The sequence below is a fragment of the Cricetulus griseus genome, chromosome 3, assembly GCF_003668045.3.
Source record: "Cricetulus griseus strain 17A/GY chromosome 3, alternate assembly CriGri-PICRH-1.0, whole genome shotgun sequence".
Lineage (NCBI taxonomy): Eukaryota > Metazoa > Chordata > Mammalia > Rodentia > Cricetidae > Cricetulus > Cricetulus griseus.
In genome coordinates, this window is record NC_048596.1 from 38,417,324 (window position 1) to 38,442,137 (window position 24,814).

Below are 24,814 nucleotides of genomic sequence, written 5' to 3' on the forward strand. Positions count from 1 at the left end.
TTAATTGAAATATCCATTAAAAGGACATTACTATTTAAACATACACACACACACACACACACACACACACACACACACACACACACTGAACATAGGTGTGCCCAATTATATAAAATGAATACTAACAGATGTAAGTCACAGATTAACCCTAGTACAGTATAGTGGACACTTCAGTATCTCATTCTGATCAGTCAATAGGTCTTCCCAACAAAAGTTAAACAAGAAAATATATGAATTATATGACACCATAAGTAAAATTGATATAAAAGACTCTACAGAACACACTGCTCAAATGTTGTAGAATACATGTTTTCCTGAGCAGCCCATGGAACATTTTTTGTTTTGTTTTGTTTTTAATAAATCACATTGCCTTCACATTTAAAGCATCTCTGAATAATCCCCTTTAAAGGCAATACTTCAAGATGAAGTGTCCCATGGGAAAATACTGGGGACATGAGAGAGCATGGAATTTAAATATTAAATACTAACATACATATCCATAGCACGTGAATAGATGTTTTGAAATAATGGCATGGATCACATGTTGACCATTGCTGCTTGACAAAGTTCAAGCATGTCAACATCGCAGAGAAACCACCCTTCTCCAGCACCTGCAGAGGCAGGAAGATCTCTGTGAGCTGCAGGTCAGACTGGCAGAATGAGTCCATGGAACATTTTTTACAATAGGTCATATATCAGCATATGCAAGTCTCGACAAATATAGGAAAGCTGAAATAGTTACTTTCATTCTATCTGACCACAAGGGGAAAAAAAACCTAGAAATCACTAGCAAAAGAAACCCTAGAACACATACAAACCCATGGAGATCAAACAACACTACTGAGTGATGCATGGGTCCTTGAATAAATTAGGAAGGAAGTAAAAGAATTTCTAGAGTCAAATGAGAATAAAAACAGCATATCAAAACATGAGACACAATGAAAGCACTCCTAAGAGTGGAATTTATAGCTATAAGTGTCTACATTAAGATACCAGAAAGATCTCAAATAAATAATCCAATGATACATCTTAAGTCTCTAGAAAACTCAGGTCAGTAGATATAAAGAAATCCTGAAATCAAAGCAGGAATTAATGAAATAGAAACAAGGTAGTAAATACAGAAAATACAAAGAATCAAATAAAGAGCTGTTTCTTTGAAAAGCTAAACAAGACTGACAAACCCTTACAGTAAAGAGAAGATGCAAATTAACATAATTAGAGATGAAAAGGGAACCATTACAATAGATACCAAGGAAATTCAGAAAATCTAAAGAACATACTCTACTAAAGTAGAAAATTTAAAAGAAATTGATGAATTTCTGAATATACATTACCAACTAAAATTAAACAAAAATGAGATGATATATGCAGATTTTATTTATTTATATTCTGTATGTATGAGTATTTTGTTTGTATGTATTTTTGAATCACATATGGCAGTGCTAATGGAAGCCAGAATAAAGCATTGAAACCCCAAGAACTAGAGTTACAGATGGCTGTGAGTCATCTCGCAGGTACTGAGAACCTAATGCAGGTTCCCTGGAAAAGCATCAAGTGTTCTTAGGCACTAAGCAATCTCTTCAGCTCTGAGATAAACAATGTAAACAGATCCATAACAAACAGTTAAGATTGAGGTTATACCTGGGAGTGGTGGCATATACCTTTAATCCTAGCACTTGGGAGGCAGAATCAGGCAGATCTCTGAGTTTGAGGCTAGCCTGGTCTACAAAGAGAGTTTCAGGACAGCCAGCACTGTTACACAGAGAAACCATCATCAAAAGTGAAACAAAACAAGGGAACAAATTGAAGAAGTAATTAAAAAGCTTCCTAATAAAAAAGTCAAGGCTCAAATGGATTCACTGGTGAATTTTTTCCAGATCATAATGGAATTCTTAGCTGTAGTAGTAAGACGAAGGAAGTCGATAAAAAGATGTAATCAGGAAGTGAAGAAATGAAGGTGTCTATTTACACATATGATTCTATACATAAGAGACTCTAAAAGTCTGTTGGGCAACTCTTAGAACTGAATTGATGAACAGTTTTAGCAAGGTGGCAGGATACAAAATTAATATACAAAACCCAGTAGATTGCTTATATGTCAGTGCAAACATACTGAGAAAGAAGCCAAGGTAACAATTCCATTCAGTAGCTTCAAAACACATACCTCAGAATAAATCAAAGATGTAAAGACCAATAAGCTAAGAATGTGAAATACATCCTCCACAACAAAAACTTAAAGGCAGGAAAAAGAAATTGAGGAAGACTCTAGAAGATGGAAAGACCTCCCTGCTCATGGATCAAAAGAATCAATGTTGGGAAAATGGCTATCCTATCAAAAGCAACCCATAGATTCTATGCAATCATTGTAGGAAGCCGGTTCCTGCATTATCCATTACAATAATAGGTGCCTGAAGACACCAAGTTGTAAATTACTTCACAGGCGCTGGGTAATCTCCATTCCTTTGATCTCTGCCTATCCCGTGGCTCATTTTTGCCTGAGGAGCTGAAGCCATTCATAGGGTAACACATCCCAGGCGGCTGGTCAGCCTTTATAAGGGATGGTTTTCTTGGTTTAGTGTCTCCACTCTGGTAAGATGCATTAAAGCTTGTCTGCAGAAGGATCCGAGTGTCCCGTGTATGATTTCTTGCTGGCGAGAAATACAGAGAGCGCGCGGGACATATGGTGCCGAAACCCGGGAACATGTGAACATCTCCAGCACCGCGGAGACCCCTCTAACAAGGCGGATTCAGAACTGCAGGATGGTAAATTCGCAGAGGTATGTTTTTTTTCTGGACTTTGGCTTAGGAATGTTGCTATTGTGGGAGGTTAATATAGAGGCTTCTATGCTTTTACTAGGAGCTATTTTGACTTTTCTCACTGTTGTAGCAATCTTAAAGAAGTCCAGAATTACATATCAGAAACCGAATGTAGTGAGAGATGGGGCGCGCCTAACAATAAAATATAAGAAAAAAGGACCTCCCGGGATGTCTACTGACAAGGGAGTGTGTACAGCAACAAATAAGAAAAAAGGACCTCCTGGGATGTCTACTGACAAGGGAGTAAATAATTTGTTAGATGATTCTGTAAATAAGTTTAAAGCTTTAAATCTTGATAGCTCTAATGACTCTAAAAGCTCAAGAGATGGGGTTTTGGAAGGAACAGCTCAGCTGGATGAGAGAGAGACAGAGAAGGAGGGAGAGAGAATGGGGAATGGCCGGTCACACCCCGGTAAATTTAGGAGAGATGAGGACTCAAAACCTAGCCTCTGCCCTGCAACGAAACTGGAAGCCTTGGAGCTGAACAGCTCAGATTCTAAGATTTTAGACTCTAACAAGGAAGCAGAGCTAGAGGAGGAGCTGCCAAAAGTAAAAACAAATATGAGGCCATCGCCTGTTAATTCAGCGGGTGTACTTCTATCAGCACACCCACTATTTGGTACCGACTCCTTTTTACCATCAGAGGAGCGGAGACAGATGGCTTTCCCAGTCTTTGATAGGGGAAAAGGCCATGCCTGCTATTCAACACTTCTTAAAGGCCTGGAATGCCTGGGGCTTTAAAGCCTCATAAACATTGACGCTCGGGCCAAGCGTCTCACCTCAAAACCTAAAAGGCCAAAAGGAAATGGTAAAATGGAAAGATATCTTAACTGATCTTTGGAGAGGCCCGGATCCTATTCTCATAAGATCCAGGGGAGCGATATTGTGTTTTCTCACAGGATGAAGAAAATCCTCTGTGGATCCCAGAAAGACTCAACCTGAAGAGTCCCTTCAGACCTTCAAAAGTCGAAACTCCACCCGCTCCTCGGGAATTGAGAGCCGCTATTGTTATCCAGATTAACTCCTGCCCTTGGCGGAGAGATTGTCACTGCTTAAGGGGTGGGGGTGTTATTGTTTGATGCAGCCGTTTGCGGATTGCTGTTATTTTTGGCTGGTCTGTGAGAAAAGGGGTGGGGGTGAAATTGTTTGATGCAGCCGCTTGCGGATTGCTGTTACTTTTGACTGGCATGTAAGCTCCAGGGCTCAAACCAAGAGACCGCCCAAGCGCTTATATTTTGGTTAACTATGTTTTAGCAATAGGCCGCCGGCCAGACAGCTCTTGCACACCTGGAGCCTAGGCTCATTGCACAGGGTAGAGTGTCTGGTTTGTGCAGCCCCAATGAGGGATGCTGAGCAAAGGCATCGCACAGAGTTGCCTATTATGCAGGCTTCTCTGGGAGGTACGTTGACCTGCATAAGGGTTACCTGCCCCGAGACTTCCCTTTCCCAGAAAAACGGCAGAGGACAGGTCGAGAGTACTTCGGGTCAAGCTAACAGCCTGATGGTGACTCCCGTACACAGTCTTAATGTTTGATTTTGGGAAGGTACAACCTCTGCCTCTATCCCTCAACATATGGGTGACCTATTTGCTTGTAATAATATAAAGCCTTTTCATTAATTAATAAAAAAGGGGGATATGTAGGAAGCCGGTTCCTGCATTATCCATTACAATAATAGGTGCCTGAAGACACCAAGTTGTAAATTACTTCACAGGCGCTGGGTAATCTCCATTCCTTTGATCTCTGCCTATCCCGTGGCTCATTTTTGCCTGAGGAGCTGAAGCCATTCATAGGGTAACACATCCCAGGCGGCTGGTCGGCCTTTATAAGGGATGGTTTTCTTGGTTTAGTGTCTCCACTCTGGTAAGATGCATTAAAGCTTGTCTGCAGAAGGATCCGAGTGTCCCGTGTATGATTTCTTGCTGGCGAGAAATACAGAGCGCGCGGGACAAATCATAATAAAAATTCCAGTGATTTTCTTCACAGAAAGAGAAAGAAATTGTAAAGTTCACATGGAAGACAAAAGATCTTGGCTAGATAAAGCAATCTTGAGCAAGAAGAGTTATTGCCTCTTCCTGAAGGTACCACCATGCACAATTTCAAATTATATTACAAAGCCATAGTATAAAAGCATCATAAAACTTGTATGAAAACAGACATGTAGATCAATGAAATAGAAGAACCAGATACAAAGCCTCACCATTTCAGTTACCTGATTTTTGACAAAAATATACATTAGAGAAAAGACAGTATCTTTAGTAATATTGCTGGAAAACTCTTCAAGGTATAGGCATAGTAAGTACTTTATGAACGAGTCTCTGATTGCTCAGGAAATAGGACCAATAATTGACAAATGAAATTTCATGAAATTAAAAGGCTTCTATTTAGAAAAAAGAAGCTGCCAATAAGTGAAAAATCACCCTACAGAATGGGAGGGAGAAATATCTCTCTGCCAGCTATATATTTGATAAATATCAGTATCTAGAATATGCCAAGAACTCAAGAAAATGAATACCAAAGAAACAAATAATTAAAAAAAATGGACCACAGAACTGAACAGAGAGTTCTCAAAGGAAGAAATATGAATGGCTAGCAACATTGAAAAAGTGCTCAACATCATTATCCACAAGGGAAATATAAACTTAAACTACTTTGAGATTCCCTTACACTCTACTCGGAATTGCTGTCATCATGTGAACAAATGACAACAAACACTGCTGAGGATGTGGGGAAAGAAATCCCTATCTGCTACTGGTGGGAATGTACATTGGTGCAGCCACCATGGAAAACAATGTGTCCTCGTTGCTTCCAATGACTCAACAGCAGCTATGGCTTCCTGCACAGAAATTGCATAAAATTAATCCAGTCAATTTCCAAGCATGGTTGGGAGAAAGACTCAAGAGGTTCTCCTCTTAGCTGAAGAGCAATTAACAAGTACTTACTGTTGAGGGGAGGGTAGTTTTTCTTCAGTGTTCTGGCTGTGAGGACATGAAGTTAGGAGGGGAAATGTTGGGGAGATTTGGGAGGGTAACGGGGAGTCTGGGTTGGATATGATAAAGATATACTATATTGATATATGAAATGGTCAAATAATAAAATATTCTAAGAAAGTACTATGCAAAGATTTTAGTATTATCCAGATGTACTATGGATAATAACCATGATCAAATTAATAAACATAATTTATGCCAATTGGTGTAGACCATTCATAGATAGAGAATTTACCAGTTGGACCATCATTACAGTGTTTCCTGTAGTCAATGTGAATGACTGGCTGCCATAGACTCCACAAAATGACACTACATCACAAAAGAGAAATTCTGAGTATTAAGTTCAGATGATCCTTAAGTTTCTCAGGGCTTATGCATGTCAGAATTGCCAATTTATGTTAGAAATGATTCTCTGACAGAACACGGGGTGTCAATCAAATCTACCATTTGGCTTTCTTTTCAGCTTGTCAAGGTTTGTCAAGGTTAAGACAAACACCAGAGGAGGTAAAGTTACAGTGTGAGAGTCTGAATGAAGAGGCACTATGTTTAGATTATAAAATGATATTGTTTTCAGGAATGTAATTTTGGATGTACATTTATCTGGGTTCTTTGGGTTGTGAACACTGGGAATTCTTCATATGAGCCAGCTTTAAAGATGGGTTCTTTGGCAGCATCCCCAAGGCTGCCTGGTACAATAGAACATGCAGTTTTGATGTTCTATGGTAGCCTCTGGTTGCAAGCAGCCAATGGAACTGTTTCACATGTCCTGGTGACCAGTCATTTGTCTTCACTGGTCATGGGTGACTGAGAGTTCTTCAGGAACTTGAGGTCCCTTCTCTTACTATTGTGTCTTTCCTGAGAAATCTGGGCTTCTCCATCACATGGGTCCCTTCATTTCCTCATTACTTGGGCTAGGGATGACAAGAGGTGGTGATTAAGTGTTGGTTTGATTATCCTCTTATTGACTGGGCTCTGTTGGTTTTCAGTGGAAAGTCTACTCACTTTGAATAAGTGTTTCTACTTTTGATTTTGTATTAGTCTTTTGTAGGACCAAAGCTACATAACAACCTCACAAAGTCAGGAATTTAAATGTGTACTCTGTCTCTTTCGTAACAGATGTGCCAAGAGTTTCTACAATGAACATTGCACTGTGTTCTTAGGTCCCAACAATATATGCAAGTAGAAAGGATGAATTGACTTACATAGTTTATGATTAATGACATTGTAAAGCTCTGCGTGTTTCTTTTTCTAAACATTCACTTAAATGAATGTGTTCTCTTTGTTGTGCCCTTTCTGCAGTACAAGAAGCCAATACTTTGCCAGCCCTGTTTGTTTACAGAAAACCACGGAAAAGTGTTCCTGTTGTACGCACAATTGGCAAAGCAGAGAAACATAATGGATGTGAGATTAAGAGTGGAATAAAAATTCTTACTCTTGGGCTGATCATTTATGATATATCAAAAAGGAATTTGTTTTTACAGCTGTGTGAATAAAATTTCTGCTATTACCAGCAAGGTACTATAGAAACCTATGCTCCAGGGTTCTGGGATATTTTCTGGAATTATTACATTGATTCCCTCCCTTTTATTCTCTTTTCTTTAACTCAGTCCATCTCTTCATTTGGGTGCCATGCAATGCAATGGCCATATGTCATTTGTTCATACTAAAGTCACACATTACAAAGTTGAGCCATTGATTCCTCTTAGATTTGCCATGAAAATCTCTATCTCATTGTCTCAGGAGGCCAAGGTCTCAGCATCCAATATGCATTTGCTTATTTAGTCTCCTGTCCCCAGCCTCCTTTCAGAACTGTATCCCAGCCTGCTTTTAGCATCTGGTCCTCTATACCAGAAAATCTGTTTTGGCTTCTTCAGAGAATAAGTCTTTTCTTTTCAGTTGGAGAGGGTTTTGCAGAGTGGGGGAAGACATGCATTCTGGCTGCATCTTAAAAAAGACTTAACAAATTCTTTCCTATTTTTCCTCCCAAATATTTCCTTTTGAATTTCTTATTGTCCCACATTCTGGGACTTTTGGGCACCACAAAGTGTAAATCAGCTTGAAGCTAGTTTAGAATTCAGTTTTCTTTTCTGGTCTGCTATTTTTTATTTTTTTCTCCCATCTGTTCTTATTTTCCAGGTATAGTAACTGCATACCTCAGTCCTAGTCTTGTCTCATTGGTCATAACATAGTCACAGGGTCCTAACATGTCTACAAAAGAATCTGAGATATTTAGCTTCCATCCTTAGAGAGGATGATGAGTTCAGAAAGCATAAAATGCAGCTTCTGAACTAATGCTTTTAAGACCTCACACTCTTGTTTTAGAAGTGTTTCTTAGGAAGTCATGGCAGACCCCTGGTTCAATGGCCATATTTGTCAGTCTCTCTGTTTTGTCATGTAGCAAGAAAAATGTAGTTGTCATTGACTGCCTAAAATACACACAAAAATGGGGGCACTGTTTAATATCTGGTCCTGGTCATAGATCTTAGTATACAGAGCAAGTGTGAGTGACTCAGGGAATCTGGGTTCGTGTCCAGATTCTACCAACTTCTAGCTGTGTGACCTTTGCCAAAAGATTAGCTTTTCTGTTTCCCAGTGTTTCTGGTGGTCCTTTCCCTGTAGTCATCTTGGGAAGATTAAGTTAGCTAATACTCAGAATTGTAGCCACTTACATATTTGTTGTGATTGTTACATGATAGTTTTATTACTGTTCTTGATATACGCAGAGGGAGACAAGGACTTAGCTTGAGGGTTAAGAGCTTATCTGGGTTCTCATTGCCTTACTGTGTTGTGCCAGAGAGGTAGCTGTGCACTCCAAGGGACCCTGCGTCTAAGAGTTCAGCTAGGGTTTTCATTTATATACCATTGTAGATGTGATACATAGGTGATTTCATGCACACATCTCCATTCAATCTCTTGACTCTGGAAGATACGTGGTTTTTTTTTTTTTTTTTTTTTTTTTTTTTTTTTTCAGACGCCTCCACTCTTTCCTTGTTCCTAGAAATGCCCTTCAAGTTCCCAGAACACTCCATCATTATATGTGTAGATTTGGCATAAATTCTCCTCATCCTCCAAGCCCCAATTCCAGAGTTTGATGCATCAGCAGCTGACTTATCTCCTTCCTCCCATAAAAAGGAATGCTTTTGCTTTAGTAATTCTGTTTTGGTTCAAGACCTCTTTGTCTATCCTTGAGTACTTTTGTCAATGAGGTCAGGAACTGCTGGGACAACAGTCAAGGGACACCATCATTATTTTTATACACTATGTATTTTAAAATTGTTTTGCTGCCAGTCCATGTGATCATATAATTGAGACTAGGCAGTGGCTGATTGTACTAGTGATGATGATTCACACTTCTCAAATAAGAGGATGATTCACACTTTTCAAATTGCTGGGAAGTCACAGCAATGAGTCCTTCACTAGTGGAGAGCTGTTCAGCAGTGGTGGATTTGCTGTTAACTTTCCTGGGTACACGTCAGAGGCTTGCATGTTGTGGATGTTTGAATGAGAATGTCCCCCATAGTTTGAGTGCTTGGTCTACAGTTAGTGGAACTGTTGGGGAAGGATTAGGAGGGATGGCCTTGTGGGAGGAAGTGTGTCACTAGGGGTGGGTTTTGAGGTTTATAAAGACCTCACCATTCCCTGTCTCCCCCCCCCCCCCGTCTGCTTCGTTCTTGTGAACTGTTTGTTACTGCTCCAGTGCTATACCTGCTGACATGCTCCCTGCCATGATGGTCATGGAAACCACTACCCTCTGGAACTATGAGCCCCCAAATAAACGCTTTCTTTTATAAGTTGCCTTGGCCAACAGTGTCTCTCCTCAGCAATGAGAAAGTAAGATAGATGTGTTACAAAGTAAAAGGATGCTTAGTTTCTGAGGAAAGAGTGACTGGGTCTGTTTCCTTAGTATTTACAAATAGCCACATTGTACTAAAGAAAGAGAAGAGACCTGGGGTTTATTTGACCCTGATTCCAAACAAACCAGGCGTAGAGCAGTTGTTTCTGGAGGAAGGAGTAAAGAGAAACTAGGAAAGTACTGTCCTATTTGACAGGAAAAAGTTTATTTCATTCTTAGAGGGAAGCATGAAAAGGGAACCAGCAACGTGAGCAGGAGTGTAGGGAACCCGACATGCTGTGACCCTGGGAAGTCATGTGGAGGTGCCACAGCGAGCCTTGTGCAAAATACCCAAGAATGTGAGTCTTAGAGATGCTGCTCATTTGAGGTCATTTGTGGTATTGACAAATAAATCTCTTTTTTAGCCATGGCTGTTTCTAGAAAACTCTACAGTTTATTAAACACCCTGTAAAGTAAGTTTCATTTTCTTGTTTTCACTTTGAAGTTGGAAGGGCTAACTTCTGTATTTTGACTTCTTTGATGAAGAAAAGAAATAGCATATGGAATTAAGAACTAGAAGGCAGGAGTGAGCAGGAGAATGGAAGGAAGTTTTTCTTGGTGACCCTGAAGAGTGTGTAATATTTGTCGGTCATTGACCTGAGAGGCTAGAGCCCTCCCCAGTGACCTTCACAGGTAAGAGTATTATAGCTTACACCTGGGCTGTTTATGTGGCTAGTGATTGACTGATATGGGAAATAACCTCACTTCTATTAATAAGTAGTATTTGTGAGCAATTTTGCTGGATGGATGGAGAGAGAGAGAGAGAGAGAGAGAGAGAGAGAGAGAGAGAGAGAGAGAGAGAGAGCAGAGAGCATGCAAGCACATGAACAGAATCCCTTTTCTCCAGAAACAGTAATTATCAGGGATATTTGTAGCCAGGGTACTAATATTTTGACTGGCTATCCTTGCTTTATTTAGTGCTACTAGCATTGAGATTATTTCTTCCCACTTTCATGCCCCCAAAATACCAGTTTGGAGGTAAATTATCTGATAATCATTCCAAAGAGCTGTGAAGATTAATGCCAAAATTTCTGTAAAAAATTTGGTGTGAATTACAAAGTTTTATCCAAATGAAAGGGCTTAAAGCATTTGAGTTCTTTATTGTGTTCTCTGGTGGAGACAGACAGTCGTGTCTGAAATTGCTGTCTACCTTAGGCCCTGTTATTGCTCTGAGGTCTGCTCAATTTTGCATGGGAATAAGCTTGCCATAAATGAATTTTTATTTGAAAGTCAAGTGGTGTGTGCTTCTCTAGTGAACTCCAGAGAACTCAAGTGGAGTTCTCTAGACTCCATTCCCTTGTGATATATTCAGGATCCTCATCTGTATACTTGATGCTTTCTGTATTTCACCTTAAATGAATACCTTGAAATTCATGGAGTCTTTCATATTTAACATGTCATAATTTTGATGGGTTTTGAACATGGAGGGTATCTCAGTACGCTGGGAAATTTTAAAGACTGCTTTTGAATGGAAACGGCCGTGTGGTAAATGTGAATCATGAAGGAAGGAAGGGAACCAGCCTCAGAGAGCATCCACAGCAGCCTTCTCAGAAGCCCTTTACATCAGCCCACACAAGGAAGGTGCCATGAGGTCAGCAAATACACTTTACACTCCTTCTATGTGGTAGAAATTGTGTACACATAGACACAGTGTGTTCAGACAGATGTGACCCCTCATTTCTATTTCATGATCGTTATAATCACTATCTTCATCTTCAGTCAGACCACCATGTATCTTTCCTGGCACTGCATTAAGGGCTTTACTCTCATTGTCAGTTATGGTGGTCACCATGACAGCAAAAGGATTGCCACTATTACCACAGATTCATAGAGGAAGAGACTGGGGATCAGTGAGGACAAACCATTTTCTAGTCAAGGAAAAGTGATGTTTGAATGTGGTCACAAGTCTTTCTGCTATAAGGTGTCACACCCTTCTACTATGGCCTCCCTATAATAAGTGCTGTATGGAGAGGATGGTAGTGGGGCTGGAGGTGGGAGGGGTAAGTGAAGAACACTTGGGATACTTTGACCTCCATAGGATAATTTTTTCCTAAGTAATAAGCTTTGGTCTTAGGGGAAAAGATGGTAAGTAAACGATTTTCTTCAAATTATTAGAAATGATCAAGTACAGACTATTAAAACTGAAGACTACAATACTGATAATAATAACAAATACACACAATCAATAATTAGCGGCATAATGAAGTGTATCTGCTGTGAGCTTTGTGAATATGTTTGTATGAATGCCTGAACCTTGGTTAGTATTCATTTGACCCAGTTCCTGGTTTTGTCGGTGGAATGAAACATTGTGTTTTGGAGCACACCAGGCATTGGCATTGAATGAAGAATATGTCATGGTGCATTTATTCTAGGATACAGTTTTTTGGATATTTGCTTTTGATGAAGTTTGATACCTTTCAACCCTTATTACTTCTTTGAACACAAATGGGGAGGTTTGCAGTTTTTAAAAGTCATTTTAAACTTCCTTTCTCCCCATTTCTGACTATAGAACCTCCATTTCATGGGTTACTCAGTCTTAGGGGTTGACAAGATGGCTTAACAGGTAAAGGCACCTGTTGCTGAGCTTGTTGATCTGAGCTCAAACTCTGGGACCTACATGGTAGGAGAGAACTGACTTCTGAAAATTGTCTTCTGACCTTCACATGTGTCCCCCACCTCCCCAAATAAGTGTAATAACTCTGGCCATGGATAAACTGCCTTGTGTCCCACTTCATAGGTCCAGAATTTCTTCGACTCCTTTGTCACCCTTGTGACAGTGTAAATTAAAAAATGGGCACTTACAAAATTAGGCATGTCCCCATTCTTTTTGGAACCTCTCTTCTGCAATTTCCAGGAAGGATGGATACTTCTGTTGGCATTTTCTGAGCTTAGGTGTTAGCTTGTCACTGATGAGGTGTATTTAGTAACCCAGGTATAGGCTAATGGCTCAGGGCTGGAGGGCAGACCTGGATGACATCAGTTGAGCCCTAGTTCTCCTTTTGTCCGAATTGTGCTTACCCTTAAAGTGTCTGGGCAGGATAATCTACATACCCATCCATTTATTTCTGCTTTGGCTGGATTAAATTAGATAATTTCTAGTTGTATTTATAGTTCACTGATTATAGTTAAATAAAGCAAATTTCACCTTATACTTATGATACCTTTACATTAGGTGAATATGTGGTGCTTTATTGCGCTCTTTTTAAAATGGTTTATTTGGTATCTGAAGCTTGGCAATGCAGCTGGACCTGCTGTATCTGTGATTTCTCCCTGTGTGAGTGGTGGGGAGGGAAGAGTGGGTGAGAGGGCAGCACACAGCCTGTGGCTCAGACCATCATGCCCAACAAGAAAGGAAACGTGATGCCACTTACTGTCAGAACTACTTGGGTTACCATTTGAAACCACCTGGGTTTCCAGGCTCTCTGGAGAATTATTCCTTTGTTCCCTTTCTTTCTTCATTGTATTCATTTGAAAATGCTTTATAGAAAAGACTTATGTCTAAGGTGTGGGGAAATTCACCATCATCATTCTTTTTATTGTTTACCAATGTGATGCTTAAGTGTATATCAGAAGACTGAAATTCACTAATGTGAATTCAAATACAAGAAAATTAAACAGTTCAAAAACAAGGGAAGCAAAGACATATTTTCACCATTGTCACCTGGTTTCCCATCTGCCTTTCCTTTCTCCCCCAGTGGACTTATGGTTTGCTTCCTGGGTCTCTTCCAATCTAACTACTGGTTTTCTCAGAAACATCTGAGAATAAAAATTGGATTTTACAAATAACCCCTGTGCATTACATAATTGAAAATTAAATATAATTGTGAAAATTAAGTGTTAAGCCTGTTACTTTCCTTGGCTAAACACACAGAAAATAATAAAACTAAGAATCTAAAAGGGATGTAATTACATATATATGCTTGATCATCAAGGAAGTCAGCCAAAAATATGCCCAATTCCCTTTCCAAATCAAGTAGGTCAGTATTGGGAGGCATTTAGAAGTCTTTGCAAAATAGAGTTGACACACTATAATCATTTAATGGCACAAATTCCCATTAGCATAACTGCTGCATAAATAATGTTCATTATAGTGATTAGAAATGTTAATTTCTTAGAGCAATCAAAATTTTCTTTCATCTCCAATAGCAGTACTTTTTAAGCTGCAGGTTTATGACCCATGAAATCAATTTAGTAGGGTACAATCAGCATTCGGAAAAATAGATTAAAGGGGAAAATATTCAATTTCATTGAATATTGTCCATGTAAATATCATCCCAGATATCTTAATTTGAATTTTTAAAGTGCAATTATGTATAACTCCTTGATTATGACATACACTGTATTTCATTTGTAAAATACCATGCTAAAAATAGTTGGAGGACAGGTATTCTATAATATGACAAATGAATTCCAGGGCTGACCTGAAAATGATCCATAATTTCTAGTTTCACAAATTGTTAAAGACAAGTGTTTTCACTGAACATTTATGGTCACTATATTTGCAAAGATAATCAGATTCCTTCCCCATTTGCTATGAAATTTGTTCATGGCAGTTGTTGTCAATGGAATTGGGGATATCTTGGTTGTATATATGAGCTCTCAGTTTAGGACCGAACCGTTCTCTAGACAGATCCTCTTGGGCACACTCTAACTGGCTCCATACCTCAGGTTCCTTATTTATAATCGAGGCTCATGATTGTGCAGAATCAGTGAATGAATTCACTAAGAGCTCTTTATAGTTTTGGGCACATAGTGCCCAATGTTCAATAAACATTGCTTATTGATATTATTACTTTCCTCATTACCCTTATGAGAATAGAAAATATTAGACTTTCTTGCATCAAAGTTTTACCTTGCCCTCCAATAAAGGTAGCATAAAGTTCAGAGTTTATCTTGTGGCTCAGCCTACCCATAGTGCCCTCCCAGGCCCTTAATTCTCCTTCCTGGCATTTATATTTGTAGTTTAAATGAAACATCTTACAGAAATGTTCAACCTGCAATACACCACACACTATGAGGGCTTGGGATCCCCTTGAAATGTGATGAAGAGTCTAGTGAATGCATATAGACACTCAGGGAGAGGGTAGGAAAGCCTGATGATCACATCTGTCTTAGGATCTCATGTGGTATAGTGAGAAGTCCAATATGTTGGACCCAAGTCCAGGCATAATAATTAGTATTCATTGTTCAGCATGTTACTTCAACTCTTGTAGCTTTTCTTACTCCATTGGCAAAGGGGAGTGAGTTCCTGAATCATATAGTTGTTGCCATGATTAATGTTTACTGTAGTTGTAAAGAGGTTGGCACAGCCACTGCCACATAATAAGTCCTCAAGAAAATAGCGATAGTGAAAGAAGAGTAATATACTAGAAACAGAGCATGAAGTAACTGTCCTTTTAACCATGAATTATAGAATACGGATTCTATCACTGGATCACTGAGTAAGCCATTCACTTTTTTATCCAACAAAAACTGAATGCTGTATGAATTTGGGATTAAGTACTGTGCTGAGAAGGTGAATGAATGAGATAGCTTTTCTGCTCTTACTGAGTTTATGATCTATGGAGGTCATGGGTAGGCAATGACTAGGCAGGTGGTAAATGCCACTGTAGGTACATTATGGAGCTAAGGGAGAACACAAATATTTGCAACGGAGAACCACATTCAGAAACTTTTACGGTTTGCTTGTGTTATATATGTCCAGCCTGAATTTTAGAAATAAACAAGCCTCTTTCTTCTGTTTATGTTCATTTATTAAAAGTTTTTCAAGTGTAATTTGCTTATTAAGGTATACTAAAGAGGAGATTTGATCTACAGAATGTGGAGGAAACTGGTCTTTACTTAAATATACCTCCAAGGATGAGGGAAGGTAGTGAGATATCTTTGAAAGACTGGGTCTAGAGAGTAGGACAAATATCTACCTTATAAATTAAAATCCAACAACCCTACTATTCCTGTGTTTACCATGTTAAACAGGGAACACAAGAGTTCTGTCTAATGCTCAGTTACAACAAGGAGTATAGGCTAAGTTTTTATTTCTTTCTGCTTTCCTCTTAATGATATTTGATTTTTAATTTTAATATGTGCACACACATTTAATTTTAATATGCACATCTAAACCCACATCCATGTAGATGGCTTTCAGAATAATGTAATAATAATTATTAAATAACTTTAGATAACTTTGCATTTTACATATTACATTAACATTTTTCATTTAAATTTTTATGATTCAATGAACAGGAATTACATTATATTCAAAACTTACAAAATTGAGTCACATGCAATATGTCTGCATTAAAAGGCTTCAATAGTGGTAACAGTGTCTTACATAATGGGTCAATGGGCTGTCAGTAATTAGATGTGACACAAAATCACCTGGGATTAAGTCCATTAATAGGAGACACAAGGTGTCTATGTTAATCCATTTAAATTACTTTTTGTATTATGTGGATAGAGGAACTCTTACCTTTGAGTAATGCTGTCAGTATAGCTAAGTCAATGTCCTGGTGGCCTTCTGATCCCATTCGAAATACTGTGATCTGCAATTTGAGACAAGGAGATGGTTAACAACACATTTGTCCTCCAGAGAGAAATCAAATCAATGAAACCACTTCTGAGCAGTGACTTTTTTACTGTCTCAGATGTAGGTTCCTAACCATAGGGCAAGCATACATAATGAAGATCAGAGCTCTGCCAATCATTAGGAGAGAGATGGGTCAATAGTCTCCAACTGGGGACCATTCACATAACTGTACTGATAGTGGTTATCAAGCAAGACTTTCAAGATTCAAACATGTAAATTGTAACACAGACCATGAGTGAGGAACTGTGCTTAAACATAGCTGGCCACTATGCTCTGAGGAAAAATGCCTCATGGCATGCGTACATATGAACACCATAACCGTCTCTACACTTATTCCTTAGCAATAGTCATCTGCCTTGGCTTTTGTCAACTTGACATAGCCTAGACATACCTGGGAAGAAGGATTCTTCACTGAGAAAGTGCCTCCCTAAGATTGTCCTATAGACAAGTTTGTAGGGCATTTTCTTGATTAATGATCATTTATGGAAGGGCTCAACCTGCTGTGCACAGTACACTCCTGGGCATACAATAAAGTAGGCTTCTGGAGCTAGAGAGATGGGTCAATGGTTAAAGGCTCTGGCTGCTTTTTCAGAGGATCCAGTTTCAGTTCTGAGCACCTACATGGCAGTTCACAGCTGTTTGTAACTCCAGTTCCAGGAATCTGATAACCTCTTCTGGCCTCTGCAGGCACCAAGCATGCATGTGGTACACAGAAATACAAATGTATGCAAAACACCCATATATATAAAATAAAATCATAATACATATAAAAGAAAAAGAAACTAGTCTGAGAAAGCTAGGAAGAGCAAGTCAGAGTTCCTCTGAGATCCTTGTTTCAGTTCCTACCTCCACATTCCTGTCTTGAGTTCCTGCCCTTACTTTCCTCGGTGATGGAGTGTGATCCTGGGGTTGTAACTGAAATAAACCCTTTCCTCACCAAGTTGCTTTTGGTCATGGTATTTTATCATAGTAGTAAAAGACTCAACTAAGATATCATTCAAGAGTTTTGTCATTAGGGATGCATATCACTGTTCAGTTCTCTCAATGACTTTGAATATCCTTTAGAATAATCTAGCAGCATATCTGGATGGTAAGAAATGGACAGAAGGCAGTAAAGTAACGTCTTTTCCATGGTGATCATATAGGAGAGACACACAGTCCCTGGAGAAGAATAACAGGAAGGAGAGAGGAGAAACATCAGCGAGGAACTAATTCTTCCCTGAGACTTGACTGTTGACAAGACAAAGAGAGAGCTAGGAGACTCATTCTAGAGGAGATGTTTTTGCTAACAATTGTTATTGCTACCATGAACTAGCTATTGGGAATAATCTCTACTTTTATGGCACTGAAGAATTCCCCTCATAACCTTAAACCTGGCTGACATTGAAAGAAAGCCCCAAGAAACGCCATTTGTATGCATTCACTCTGTTCTCCAAAGGCCCAGGTTTATGTTTCTGGGTGGGATCTTTTATGGGCACACAGGAAGCACTGGCATCCATATTGATGTGCAGCACAGGATTTCTTTCTATCGTGTGCCTTGAGAAGTGAATCTCCTCAAGTGACTTTCCCTTTCCCTTTGTAGAGTGCTGGCTACAGAGAGCAAGTTTCCAGGCATAAAAGGCAAAGACAAGCAGCTTCAGCATGTGGCATGGGCAGCATTTTAGAAGTAGAATTCAACTGGAAAAGGAAGAAAGGGCAGAAGGACACACAGCCCAGGAAAAAGCAAGACCCATTAGGGAGTAACTAGGAAAGGGCACCTCATCCATACTCCAACTGGTTGTTGGAGACAACAGTGATTCATGACTAAATATTGGTCTCTAGCAGGGATGAGCTAAAGAATAGTTTGGGAGTAAAAATTTGCATGGAAAACTTAGTGAAGGGTTTTTTGTAACAGAGCAAGGCTTAATCTACTTTAAAGAATCTTTTTGCCATCTTCATAAAGAGTTTGTGAAGATTATAATGGGAAAGTAAAAACATTGCTGAAGGGTAGGAAAGATTCAATAAAATGATGCATGCCCTTAGCTAACTGACCAGACATTACAATTCAAAAATATGGTGGTATCCAATAAGTAAATTTACAGTTAGTTGTAATTTCAATAAAAACCCCAAAGGTGTTTTTGTGGCTTTGATAGGCTGATTCTAGGATCACATAGAATTATTTACCAGATCATAGATTTTAAGAGCAGTATGATGTTGGCATTGGAAACAATGAGTAAATTATGAAATAGAATATAACCCAGAGATATTCCTACACATATGTGAACATTTGAAGCCAGACAAAAGGGTCTTTGGAAGTCTGTGGAAAGGAAGATGCTTGTTTTCTCCCTTCTCTTCTCCTTTCTTTCTCTCATCTCTTTTCTTTAATAAAAGGGCCACGCTGTGGTGCTGGTCTCAAAGTTACAATCTGTGACTTCAGCTCTCCTGGCACCTAGGACTGTAGGTCTGAATCACTGCCCTGAGCAATAAGTGATGCAGGGACACTGTACATTTCCATTTAAAAAAATCTGAATTTCTTCTCTACTTCACAAATCATACATATAAAATTCCAAATGGATTCAGTATGTGAAAATGTATAAAAATGTATATAAAATACAGAATATTATAATCAGTAAAGATTTTTCTCCTGTAATGTAATTCTTAGATTTACTCCCAAATACAATATAAGTACAGATCATATACATTCATGTATTATTTTTGTGTTATATGTGTTTTAAAACAGTTTTCGAAGACTATATGGCAATTTTAAAAATCTATTTTTGAGATTGTATTTTAATTATAACATTTCTCCCTTCATTTTCTTCCCCCCACCCCACCCTTTCTTGTTCTCCATCAAATTCCTGGCTCATTTTTCACTAATTGTTATTGCATTTATATAAATGTATCTACACATATATTTCTAAATATTATCTCCTAGTAATATCAGAAGGCACATCCATAAAATCTCACCAAGAGTGCCCAAGCATGTTCTAAAAATAGTTATTTTGGAGCCACTAATGCTAGCTGTTATATGCTTGGATTAGGTAATCCTCTTCAATTTTTGTGTCTGGAGTCTACTGAAATATATGTCCTCCTCATGGAGCATGACACTTCAGTTAGACTTGTTTTTATCTGTAGAATGCGCTACATAATAACCCTCCTTCAGGTGTCCTACCCATGGTTTTATTGGTTGTCGTCCCTAAATCCTTATGTTGAAACCTAGAGCTAGTGTGATGCTTCTAGGGCGAATAAGAGGGTGTTAGGTCTTGACTAATGATTGCTATAAATTAGTATCAGTATAAAAGAGTCTATAGAGAACTGCCTAATTCTTTTGGTATGTGAAGACACAGCTAGAAGGAGCCACTTCGGAGCCAGAAAGTGGCCTCTACATCTGTGGCATCTTGATTCTGGCCTTCTTAGCTTCCAGAACTGTGGGAAGTAAATTTCTATTGCGTATAAGACCCCTAGGTTATAGTATTTTGTTATAGCAGCCTAGGTGGACTATGACAGCCCTCTTCCCGTTAGAAAAAGTCCTCTTGGGTGGGGGGTGTGGTTCTTTGTGTCAGGAATAGTGGTATGTATTTTCAAATACATTATCTTTGATTCCTCATATTATGTAATAAATAAAATGTGTCCATCTACATAAAGATGGACATATAAAATACACAATCAACAAATCATTGTGAATATTTAGATTAGAGGGAGAAATTAATAAGGCTTAGTTATCTACCCTAGAATTCCTAAATAGCTATCCAAAATTGATCACAGAGCCATTTAGCAAATCAGAAGATAGCCTTGCACAAAACAAATGACAAAAGCCCATTTCAGTGTTGGTGGAGTACAGCTGACTGTGGATTTGGCACTAGGAATGTGTGACTGTCACCAAGTCTCATGTGGACAGGGGACAGACACCTGGCATATGAACTTTTATTTTGTCACTTTAGCATTCAAATCCTCTGTGTGACTTTGGGCATATCGTGCAGATTCTGGGATGTAGAAAATGTTCCAAAGAGTGCTTAACAAGTAATGGAGACACTTAATTTCTATGAAGAGAAAGCTATGTTAGTTTTCCTAAGGTTATCTAAATCTCCACGGCGAGTTTCTGTTGCACTCTTTGTACACAGCAATCTGTGGGATAATAATAATAATAATAATGCTTGACTATTTCCACTTATATAGGAAATAAACTGTATAGGATTTTCTAGTAAGCAATTATAAGTGTTGTTGCTGTGGTGGAGAGAATAGATGGAACCATAAATTGTTAAATTACCTGTTGCCTCAGCCATCTTCTGCTTGCCTAATAGGAGACAAAGTAGCTTGGTTAGAGTTACATAAAAGTTAGAAGGAGAACTCTGAAATTGAGTGGCACCTGTCCTTATCACTTGTCCCATCTAAATAGTAAGAACTGAAGAAGGGTAGAAGACACTCTTACCACCTGCCTTTTTGTAGTGGCTTATATGTGGGGGTCAGAGTCTGGGATGACTATGAGGCAAAGGATGTAAACAGAACGGCCTTCTGTTTTGATTTGTTTGAGATGTTTTCCATAGGCTCATGTATTGAAGGTTTGGTTCTCTGGTAAGATTCTGTGGTGCATTAGGAACATTAGTTGACAGGCCTCATTGGAAGCAGTAGGTCTCTGGGGAGTGTATCTTGGGCACTGTCTTGTTCTGTGGTCCCTCTCTTTGCTTCCTGGCTGCCACCAGCTGGTCAGTGTGTTCCTCAACAACACTGCCATGCTGTTCTCTCTTTGGCTCACAGCAGTGGAGCCAGCTGACCATGGACTGAAACAATGAGATAAAGTAAATCTCTCCTTTAATTTTTCCCCACAGGTATTTATCACAGTGATAATAGACTAATACTCCTTCATAAGCATTTGAAATAAAAAACAATGGCCAAACAAAACGCATCTATGTGGTGTGTTTGAGTTATGGTTACAGCTGGATCTCTGGTAGGGGCTTCCAGGAGGAGGTGTGTGCTGACTTAGGTTTTCATAGAGGTCTCCTTCTGCATAGCCATCTAGATATTGTACTTAGCATTTATTGATAACCTCATAGATTTCAGGTGGGCGATGAGAAGTGGCTGTACCATGTTCTGAACTCAAGAAGGGATGCTGGAACAGAAGATTATCCGCATCCTGCTAAGAAAGAACCTGAGGGAAGATGTGGTAATTTGGCGAATTGTTTAAGTAGAACTCTTTTCTGCAGGGCTGGGTGGACTGAAAGATATTATCATTCATCAAGCGTTTAACTGATGGCAAGATGAAGGAATTCAGGATAGCGTTTGAGCTCATTATTTAAAAGAATGAAAAAATGCATTATCAAATAGGACTCTCTGTACATCTGACCTGCTCATCTTTCCAATGCCTAAACCTCATTGCATAATTAGAGATCACATTTCAGATGGAAATCCTCCAGATGAAAGTAAACTGGCATGTTAAATTTACCCTGAAATACAAGATTATCAGGCTTTCACAGTAACAGATGTGAATTAGGGTGTGTGTATGTGTGTGTGGAATGGTGAGTGGGGAAGTTTCTTTTTTAGTCCTACCCTCCCCCCCATAGGGTTTCTTTGTGCAGCCCTAGCTGTTCTGGAATTTGCTTTGTAGACCAGGCTGGCCTCGAACTCACAGGGAGCTACCTGTCTCTGCCTCCCAAGTGATGGGATTAATGGCATGTATGTGCCACCACCATCTAAGTGGAGAAGTTTATAATTGGTTTATGGAGGAGGCTTGTTATCAAGCAGTTTGAGATGGTATTGGCATGCAAGACATTTGTAGTTTTTTTTTTTTTGTTGTTGAAGTGTGGGCTTGGTTGCTTCATTGCCCATGTGCCATCCTAGAATGCTGGTGTTGAAAAACACAAGGACCTGGGACTGATGAGCAAGGGAACCTTCAGAAGATGTCAAAGGAGCACCAAGGAGAGCTGGGAACTCCAAGGACATGTTTTATAATTTCCTTGATGACCTGAGATGTTATTTTGTCACCACTATTCTAAAACTGTTGAAATTTGAGATGAAAACCTTGTGGAAATTAATTGCATAGAAATGTCTTCTACCACTTGGAGTGTTGATAGCTTTGTACACCATTCTATACTTTGCTTTCCCACTTGGCAGTTTATTCTGAAGGGCAGTGCTCTCAGCTGCCAGGTGGGCGTCATGATTTGTCACTGGCCTACTGCTTCACTACTCATGTGCACTGTATTGAATGTAGCAACCATTCCAAGGCAGATTTCCATAGTCTGTCGTTGTAAACATGGTTCCAGTGAGTATCCTCATGTGCGCATGGGGTGGGAGTATGCGTCTGTAGGATAAAACTTGCAGAGTAAAACTTCTTGCTCAGATGCTCTGAGGGAAAGTCCCTTCATTTGCTGTTCTGATTTTGTCTATAGTGCCTTCACTCTTTTCTTTGATATTTTGATTCTTACAGTATCTGAAAAAAACATTTAACTTTAGAGTATGTAATATTTATAATGGTTTTGAAATTCTAGTTTCTTGGGGTTTTTTGTTTGTTTGTTTTTGAGACATGCTTTCTCTGTGTAACAGCTCTGGCTATCCTGGAACTCTGTAGACTAGGCTGCAGACCAGGCTGTCCTTGAACTCACAGAGATCTGTTTGCCTCCTGAGTGCTGGGATTAAAGGTGTGTGCCACAATGCCCAGCCTAGTTTCTTGTTTTTAATTCAGAAATTACTGAAAAAAGTTCTTGTTCCTTGCTAAGCACAAAAGTGTATATATTTTGGTTGATTTTTGTCATTTGAGGGGCAGAAAAGGAGATACGTGTCTCATTTTTTATCAAATATCGTAAGTATAAGTGTAATAGAAAATGTAAATTAAATAGAATGTTAATCTAATCATATTATAGATAATTTTGCAAAAGCTGCTTTTTTTTTTTTTTGGTTTTTCGGGAAAGGGTTTCTCTGTTTAGCTTTGGAGCCTATCTTGGCACTCGCTCTGGAGACCAGGCTGGCCTCGAACTCACAGAGATCCACCTGCCTCTGCCTCCCGAGTGCTGGGATTAAAGGCGTGCGCCACCAAGGCTCGGCCGGAAAGCTGCTTGCTTTCTTTCTTTCTCTCTTTCTTTCTTTCTTTCTTTCTTTCTTTCTTTCTTTCTTTCTTTCTAACTTACTATAACATTGACATTTTTAATGTGAACACTAACTCTAATTCTAGCACTTGTCTGACATGGCTGGTTACATTTTCAAAGCATTATGGGATACAGGAAGACTAACCCAGTTTACCAAATACAAAAGAATAAATGTGGAAACCATTCCAATAAAAAAGTTTTTCCCCAGATTCAGCTTCCTTATGGACAAACTACATGAGCTTAGATAAAATTATGGCTTTCATGTGGAAGGAATTGGAGTTTGAAAATTTACACTCTTCCCTCCCTCCCCGCTTCAAACCAGCAGCCAACCAACATCATTGCTTGTCTTCATTTTCATTTTGTGTCCTCCTAAAAGCCAGAAATTTAGTCACTGTACTCATCACTTACAATTCGTGCATGGTACTTAATTCACCAGGCTGCTATTCTGAGCATCTCTGCCCAGTATGCTGAGTGCGGAGGATGCAGTAGTGAAGCAAACAGATAAGACCCATGCTTTCCCAGAGCATCCTGCTCTGCCAGCACCCTGATAAGGGGAAATGAGAGAGTGGGTGCAGTATATGATGCCATGCTGTGAAATGTTCTGTACAGCCCTGCCCCTGCCTCCCGTCAACACTTTTCTCTGTTGCTGCCCTCACAGCCTTGGTTCAGCCTGTAGCATTCTTCAATTTTGTGTTGATTCTGGTCCTCTCTCTCATCTCCTGCTTCTTTCCTGTGAGGCTAGTCATGCAATCTTCTGTATTACCCCTTCTCTCCCCCCCCCCCCCCGCTGTAAGACTTTTTAAAATTTATTATGTATACAGTGTTCTGCATGCATGCATGCCTGCATGCCAGAAGAGGGCACCGGATCTCATTATAGATGTTTGTGAGCCCTTATGTGGTTGCTGGGAAATGAACTCACGAAATCTGGAAGAGCAAGCAACCAGTGCTCTTAACCTCTGAGCCATTTCTCCAGGCCCCTGTATTAACTTTTTTAGTGACTTCCATCACTATACAAGACAGAGATTCTTAGCAGGGTGTCCAAGGATCGCTGGCATTGTACTCCCAGCTTGTTCTGCAACCTCTCTTGCTGATTGCACACTCGTTTTCATGCCTCTTGTTGCCATCTCCACCACCACAGCCACATCCCATGCACACACACCAGACATCCCACTGTGTGGGTCAACCTACTCCTTTTTTGAGACCCTGATGTTTTTGGTTTCTTGTCCATTCAGAGGATTTTTAGCAGAATCCCTTCCCTTTCATTGGTGAACTAACTGTAGGTCTTCCACTGGACATGAACCACTTTAAGAAGTCCTTTTACATACCCAGGAGAAACCTTTCTTTGTGCTCCTATTATTCTATAAGGTGTTCGGCGACTCTGCTTTCCACATTTTATTACTCCAATGTGCATGCTTATCTTTGCATAAAGGGGAGATTAACTTCCTGGAAGGAGTCCTGGTCCCTGCTCAGTAAAC

The 24,814-nt window shown here is 39.4% G+C and overlaps 1 protein-coding gene across 22 annotated transcripts in view; it reads right to left on the minus strand.

Annotated features, from left to right (window-relative positions):
- The window catches only part of LOC100770216 (transient receptor potential cation channel subfamily M member 3), an 809,714-nt gene that overhangs the window by 108,883 nt on the left and 676,017 nt on the right, over positions 1-24,814 (minus strand). For all 22 annotated transcript variants that reach the window (XM_035441905.1, XM_035441925.1, XM_027406525.2 and 19 more), the window contains one exon: positions 16,168-16,240. In XM_035441905.1, coding sequence (XP_035297796.1) covers positions 16,168-16,240 — 73 coding nt within the window. The remainder of the gene's footprint in view (positions 1-16,167; positions 16,241-24,814) is intronic.